At 40.6% G+C, this 8043-nt stretch overlaps 1 protein-coding gene across 2 annotated transcripts; it reads right to left on the bottom strand.

Annotated features, from left to right (window-relative positions):
• Positions 1-14: 14 nt before the first annotated feature.
• On the bottom strand, positions 15-7818 carry snrnp27 (small nuclear ribonucleoprotein 27 (U4/U6.U5)). Of its 2 annotated transcripts, none has more exons than XM_031300600.2 (6): positions 7551-7818; positions 5690-5822; positions 4392-4486; positions 4172-4251; positions 702-766; positions 15-323 (listed from the first exon to the last, which is right to left on the bottom strand). In XM_031300600.2, the coding sequence occupies exons 1-6, from the start codon at positions 7585-7587 to the stop codon at positions 269-271; spliced, it is 465 nt and encodes a 154-aa protein (XP_031156460.1). In that variant the 5' UTR covers positions 7588-7818; the 3' UTR covers positions 15-268. The 2 variants fall into 2 exon arrangements, with proteins under 2 accessions (XP_031156460.1, XP_035851156.1); XM_035995263.1 differs by having other exon boundaries at positions 4392-4489.
• Between the last annotated feature and the right edge of the window lie 225 nt (positions 7819-8043).

The following is an 8043-nucleotide window of genomic DNA, read 5'->3' on the forward strand; positions in this document are numbered from 1 at the left end:
GGACCACAACCACACATTTTTAAAATGCCTTTATTTCAAATGCAAACCTACACACTTCAACAACACAAAGCTCAATGCATTGTGTCTCCTATCAATATTCAGACGCAGTTGAGTATTGATAGGAGATCCAAAAAAAAAAAGTATATACAGAATTGTTGCATAACACAAAACAGGTTTGAAATAACAAGAAATAGCAATAGATCATCCTCTACTTTACGGGGAGAACCGAGGTAAGCTTCTCAGGTATCACAATGAGTTGTTGATACTTTCACGCGATGAAGTCCAGTGGTCTGTTGAATCCACCTTTTCTGTTCATGTACTGCCTAAATGAAAAAAAAAAAAATATATATATTTATAAGAAAACATTACATCACTGTTACCCTCGCAACACTTGCAGATTACATCATCGAGCACCAATGGGAGAGCCGGGATCTCTGCATAGAAACACCTGCAGAGGTGATGCGGAGAGCGCTCACAGTGAGGGGACTGAAAAGTCGACACTTTGACTCAGCAAGCTGGCCCGACAACATCAAACAATAACTTCAAAATGATCACTATATAAACAAGGGCTTATCAAACAATTCCGAAAGATGGCTGTGGCCATATGCAGCACTGTTGCAATGCTGCACGACCAACAAACGGCTCTACGCAATTGGAAACATTTAGGTTATTTATTTATTTATTTTTTTTTGCTGACGTACCTGTATTTTCTCTTCATGGTCACATTGACAGCAAAGGCATTGACCGATCCATCAGTTTTCCTCCCCTGTTTGGAAACAATGTTACTGCCTCTCACATACAAATCATCATATTAACAGTTCAAGTTAAATAGTGACATTACTAATTTACAAGATGTAGTAGTCTTTGCCTGACTTCCATTTCTCCTTTTATTCACAAAACTACTTTGTGAGGATCATTTGGAAAAGACGCCATTGCAAATCCATTCTAAACTACAATAAGCATACAACTGAAATGAAGAATTAAGAAAATACTATACAATGTGCTGGTAAACAAAACCATGATGGCAGTTTTCAAAATTGTATTTGACAAATAAATCTTTCTTATCTAATATGTATTCCATAATGCTGAGATGTTTTGATTCACTGCTAAGAGTACCAAGACATTTATTCCAAAATGTCTATCAACGAAGGAGTTACATTTCATTATTACACGGCTCGGTTGAATCCGACGGCATTCTGCGGTCTGCTAATTCTTTATAACAGACCATGCCATGCATAGCAGAGCGTTGCCATGGACGCTGTTCTGATCACCCTGAAGGACAGCCATCAATCCGCTGAAAGAAGTTTGGGTAATTTATCAGCTGTGGCAAAGAGTGGAGCAAGATCTAGTCCTCCAGGCAACGGTAGCAGATCTGGTGCTAGATTTTAATATACAGTCTACGACTGCTACGCAGTAACTTCAGCCGTAGGGACAATAGCGTTAAGTTACATTGCAACACTGTTTACAGGTATGTCAACTGCAGTGGCTTTGCAATAAGGAAACGAGATGATTGAGGACAGAAACGTCAACATAAATATTACCGAAGAAGTCCCATTCACCTTGTCTCACTTCACCATCAACGGAAATGTTCCGTTTAATGTGAATTGTAACGACCGCGAGAGCAGCCATGGCAGCCCGCTAGCTCACTTAACAACACCTCAGCTAAGGTTGTGTCAACCCGCTAGGGCTGCACCATATTGGAAAAAAAACTGACATTGCGATATATTTTTTTCCTGTGATATGAAAAAAATTTTTTACAAGATGACATAAATAGCTCTATTTGGAAATAAATCATTCTCGACTACTGGGCTGATTTTGTAGGAGAGTGCATCTATAGAAAATACAAATGAAAAAGGAACTTTTCTTATGTGAACCATTCTTTGTTGAACTTTAATGCTTTACAGACACCAATGCAAGTAACCACTGTGACTACTCTTCTGAAGAGATTTTAGGGAGGGAATTTAGGTAGTTAAATACACTGATTGACTGACATGACACCATTGTATTCATATAATACTATCAATCCAGGCTAAAGTGAATGATATTAATAATGCACGCATGGTGGTTCCTCTAAATTTCAGGTTGTGGTCGACTAGCGGGGCCCGCTTGTTTGTTAGATAAATTGATCAACATTGATTGTGATTGGTGGTTTGCTGTGCATGCAGAGCCTGCATGTCACGCACTAGCAACAAACTGTGTATCCAAGAGCACTTAAATCAGTGTAAATTCCGTTATAATCAGACACAGACTGCTATTGTAGATTAGTGTTACGTTTCCAGCATCGCGGCTCCAAACCGCAACGTTGGTTGGGACAGACACTTGTTTCTTTAGGCTAACTTTATTAGCTTTAGCCTGGCTGGTAGCAGCTTTCTGCGGTGATTAAAGGCCGGAAGATGTCGTGATTACGTTGCATTAATCAGGTGATTTAATTTGTCTTTGCAGCGAACATAAAACACTGACTACTGTAGCTTCAATACCCATGGAAACGTATGTGCATCACTGTCAGTGGCAGCTGCCGCTTACGGCGCTTTTCTACACACGGAGAGCCTCACTTCCCGTTACAAACCCCGTCGGACTAACCTTAAGTCACATACACACGTTGCCCACAAGGCTACCTGTCTTAAAAGGGGAAGGGTTGGCCGGTAACAATCATGTAAAAGGAGAACGGTGAAAGTTTACGTTTTTAAATGAAGCTGCAAAGAAGTTGTAGCGTCGACGTCGCGACGTCCTGCGATGTGACTGTCGCGCATGCGCACATCGCGATGTAGACGATTAAACAAAATATCGTGCAGCCCTACAAGGCCTTACAGGCCCTACAACTCTTGCGTTAACGGTAAAACATACGGCTACTACCGCAGCCTGTAAGAGGGGATGAAATGCGTGCCGGACCCCGGCTTTTGCCAGAAATGTATTCGCTGTAAACAGCCGGCTTTCGGGGAGCTCGTCGCTGGGACAATGTCGGCACACACACACCAGTCTGATGCCCAGCGAGGAGGAGGAGATACTGTGGTGTTGGGTGACAGATGGGAGGGTTGCTTTAAACAGCTACAGAGTTTACGTTGCTATGGATGCAGTGTTTACACCGTAGAGACGGAACAGACTGTTTTCTTTAGCGATCGCAGCAGCTTGTAGAGCTGCAATACAAATCATTTTTAAATCAATAAAATCCTTTCTAAAATCAATATTTTGTGTCAAATTATTGATTTATTTGGTAAGTAGCTGTGTACTAAGCGGGATAATGTAGAGCGAGGCAGTCATTAAAGCGACTACAACCCCTTCAGTCCGGCATTCTCTCACCCAGCCAATCACCTTTCACCCTGCTGCCCTCTGGGAAGCGATACAGGTCCATTAAAGGCCCGCACATCCAGACTTATGAACAGTTTTTACCCATGTGCCATAAAAGAACTAGACACTAACAAATAATGGTGCAATAGCAGTCTTTCTGCAAATACAAATGTGCAATATCTGACTTTTTATTATTCTTATTATTATTGTATTTACTATATTTATTGTTCTTATTCTGTGCCTTTTGCCTTTATAAGGGTACTGTCATTTTATTTGTGTACCACTGAGGTTGAGTTGTGGAATAATTTCATTCGACAGCTGCTGTCCAATGACAATAAAACGTATTCCATTCTATTCATCACCCTGTCGGGGTTGTATTTGCTATAATGACCGCCTCGCTCTACATTATCCCTTACGGGGCTAACTCACCATTTCTTTGAACATCACGTCTACAGCTGCTTCACTGTGAAACACTTTCCGAGCTGCTGAGAATCTGATAAAAAGGATTTCGCTGAAAGCATTTTACTGTAAAGCAGTTGCATGCACCCTATACGAAGTAAATTAAGAGTGAAGTTAGCCATGGAGGGCTAGATGATGAATATTGCAATAGTGGCATGACCTTCCTCATACCATCAAAAAAGCATTGTAAAAAAAGGAAAATGTGACTAGTGACCACTACATAGTCAGGGGCGACCTTCTCTGTGAATCCTGGCTACTCTGATACCATTGGGTATTCGCCATGTGTACAATTGAGCAGGCCCACAAAGATGAATGCAAACAAACCGTGTGCCTATCTTCAGTTCAGCTGTGGAATGCAATGGGCTGTATTTGAAATAAACTGCACCTCCCTGTGGCTGCACAACGTAGGACAGCCTTGTGCCCTTACCTTGCTGGTGGAAAAGGAACCAAATCCCATCTGTTTCATCATCTCAATTTCCTCTTCTGTTTTGCCCTCCATGTCTTCCTCTGTCAAAAACAAAATGACGGTTTTGAACTTGAGACATAACATAACAGTACCACAGATACAGTCGGTACAGGGACATTACACTGATGTTGCACTCGGTAATGCGAATACAGCAAATATGTGCATATTATTAATCCAATACCCGAGATCTGAATGGGCTTTGCTGACTTGTCCTTAGCGTCTTTGCCCTCATCAGAGGGGGAGGTGGAGGAGGAGGGATGACGTCGGGGGGGAGACCTGTGGGAGGGAACGCAAATGACAGACACTTAGGCAACTTAAAGTGATTAATATTGTCCATGGTTTGTGTGAGTGTATGAAGCTTGCAGATATATGTGCTTGTTCTCAAAAGGGCAAAGAGTAGCACAAATGCAATGCAAACACTTTGAGAGACAACGCTTTTCTCTGACAATTCACTGCAGCCATAAATATCTATATCTATCTATCTATCTATCTATCTATCTATCTATCTATCTATCTATCTATCTACACACACCAAATAATACTTTTGAGGAAGGAGAAATACCATACAGCAGGGGTTTCTCCACCATTGTAAGGTTTAGGTGCAGCACCAAATGAATGCAGCTAAAAGACTCTTGCCGGATTTAATGACTGTAGTTGGACTTCTGTAGCAAGTTTTATCTTTAAGCTTTTTGAGTCTTATTTATTTACTATCTGCTCTAGCTTTTACAACGTTTTAGACACAAATTCGGTAGCCTGGGTAAACCCTGACGAACTTCCGGCAAATTTGAGATTTGCTCTGCAAGTCAGTCTGGTGAAGAGCCCATTCAAGCCCATTTCCAATGTCCCCAGAATCGAGGCACCAATCACAACCGCTGAGGCGGGCTTTACACCAATCACAACCGTTGAGGCGGGCTTTACACCAATCACAACCGTTGAGGCGGGCTTTACGCGATGACGATAGTGCAGCGATGGCGAGCAGCTTTTTGTTTACATTCAACATGACGGCTACCGAAGAGCAGCGTCACCCGGATCGTTGGTCTGATTGGTTGAAGGACTATCCAATGCGTCCAGAGGCATTTGAGCGGCGTCCGTTGGTGACGCCCCTTTGAAAATGAACTGTTAATGAACCTTTCCCAGACCCACTCTCAGTTACAACTGAGAAGGGTCTGGGGTCAACCAGGCTACAAATTCGGTGATAATGGTCCAAAATGATGTGAAAAAGAGACACCAAATGACCACAGAGACCCAAAACAAGCCCCAAGGAAACAAAAGTGAGCGAAAAAGAGACACAACGTGACTATAAAGAGACGCAAAAAATCCACAAAGAGACAAATCCCACAAAGAGAAACAAAATGTACGGGGAAACTGCATTTATTTATTTGAAAAACGTCAGAGGAAGGACGCCTAAACCCACCGCCAAATATGTGCACATATTCGTCTTCCACAAAGCGAGGGAAAACACTGTACAGTTTTCCTCACCTTGAACGTCTCCTGTGAGGAGATCGTGAGCGACTCCTCCGCCGCTCGCGGTCCCGATCTCGAGAACGCGTGCGTTCCTTTTCCCTCCGCCTTCGCTCGCGCTCCCTTGAGGTTGAGCGGGAACGCCTTCTCTCTGTAGGGAAGAAGGAAACAGAAACACATTAGCAGTAAACGGGGGGATTTTAACAGGGCATCCACACACTCACATTCTTCTCTAAATAGAGGATTTAAGAGAATCCCTTCTTTACTTTGTTGCACTTCTCTGCAACATGGTTCAAATATGCTATACTGATAACATGTATGAATGTCATTGGCACCAGGTGAGTCCAATTTTAGTCTTGTATTAACAGTTTTTTTTGCAAAGACAGAATTCAAATGTAGGCCGATGCCACAAGGCAACTTAACTATTTCAAGGTAAATTAAACAACATTTTGAAAGAGATGAACCGTGGTCTGAAACTGCCTATGCATTGTTTATGTATACATATATTATTGTTGATATAATAACAGATCTTTAACTTTTAGTCACTTCAGGAAGAACTTGGCCAACTATGGAAGAACACATTAGCATAGAGTTGTTATGCTACATGAAAGATATGGCTCTGATCTCAACCATGTGCCTTAAAAAACCCTTTACGATTTAGATTATGGTTAATAAAGTTGTGACAAAAATGTTGCTGATAATGCTGAACACCATCTAAGTATTTGTTATAAAAAAAAAATCAAATGTCAAATGTGTAGACACTATACACACATAACTGGTAGACTTAACCCTAAACTATAATTTAGTTTGCAATTAGATTTTTAAATCTATTGGCATCACTGCAATATTATTTGGGGAGCTTCTTATCCCACCTTCCTCCATGAGATATATACTTTGCACAAAAGATTTTGTAGAATTGCCACATTTAGCAGCAGGACTGACCATTCAGCTCCTCTCTTTAAAGAGCTCAAGATCCTATCAATCTTTAACATAAATAAGTAACCAAACTTGTGTTTTTATTTTTCAAAATGTTGCACCAGTCAGGTTCCCTTCTGATGCCTTGTCTAGAATTTTTTTTCCATTCTAATGCTGACATACAGGGTTGTAATACAAGACAGGCCAAATATTAACACCCTCCAATGTTCCGTACTGATCTCTGTCAATTATCTATTAGATACAGGGGAGCACAGCAATGAACAGGTAGATCCAGAAAGCCGAGACATAAGGTGATACCAATGACATCAATCAGAAGTCACTGTCTCAAAGGGTATACAGGGATGAAGAAATACGGTCTATTGAAACAGATGATATCTGATGTTTTTTTATAATCTGATATCTATTTTAAGATTTATTGACTCAAAAACTGTAAAACACACAAACTACAAAAACCAGCCAAGTATCTGTGATAGCTTCTAGAACTTTCTGTTAGCCTCCGCATACTCAGCCTACCATTACTCCAAAACCCAGTCACTACGACACAGTAGTTCAGTAGCTATTACATTGCTTTTTAAAACGTGTTACCTAAACAATAACGTTAATCATGTTAAATAACTAAGCTAGTGTTACGTAAATAACTACATTAAGGAACGTGTAACGTTAGTCAACGTAGGAAGACGACAATCATGCTAACATTATACATAAAGCGTCATATAACGTCACATTAAGTGTCACATTTTAAGGTATAAAGTCTGTATTAGGGAAATAAAATAAGTTCATTATCATCTTGTCATATGCATATTTGCTTTCTCCTAGTGTAAAAGAAGATAAAATAGCGTTATTGAAGCTAAAACCTAAAGCCTCTGATGATATAGCTAGCTAGCTGGCTACGTAACTTGGCGTTAATGTTAGCTAACGTTAATGTCTATCGTTAGTTTCTTACCTCGTCTCGGAGGAGTTCGACTCCTGCTCCTGCCCATTCTCCCAATGAATCAAATGTTACCCTCTTAGGTCAATGTAGTACTAAATAGAACTCAATTTGAGGGGAGAAATATTACCAAATTGTGACTTGTTAGTATTTACTCAGATTAATGGCTGCCACTTCAAGGCCGGCTATCCTGTTGTCTTTTGTATGCGAGCTTCCGGTGATATTTCTGCATATGCGCGCCCTCTACCGACGAGGAGGAGAGTCGTCTGTTATTTTACAGCTGTTGGCAGGTACTGCGCCACCAAAACATTAGAAAGCCACTGTTTATCCCATACTCCAGCCACAGCTATAGTAGCAGTACTATATATATATATATATATATAGTATAGTATTTAGAATATTGTTGAGATTTTATTTTAAACCTAATATTTCATGGTAGCTAACCAAATATTGTGGTTTGTTAAATTAATAGTAACACTATCACCTTTATAAGAAGTTCACTGTTCAA

Source organism: Sander lucioperca, chromosome 2, assembly GCF_008315115.2.
Source record: "Sander lucioperca isolate FBNREF2018 chromosome 2, SLUC_FBN_1.2, whole genome shotgun sequence".
NCBI lineage: Eukaryota > Metazoa > Chordata > Actinopteri > Perciformes > Percidae > Sander > Sander lucioperca.

Excerpts from the sequence above, each read along its gene's own strand:
- snrnp27 (XM_035995263.1), bottom strand. The coding sequence starts at position 7,587 with ATGGGCAGGAGCAGGAGTCGAACTCCTCCGAGACGAG. Across the intron at positions 4,490-5,689 it reads CCTCACAGGAGACGTTCAAG|CAGGTCTCCCCCCCGACGTC; the intron begins GTGAGGAAAACT and ends CGTTCCCTCCCA. Across the intron at positions 4,252-4,391 it reads AAAGCCCATTCAGATCTCGG|AGGAAGACATGGAGGGCAAA; the intron begins GTATTGGATTAA and ends TGTTTTTGACAG.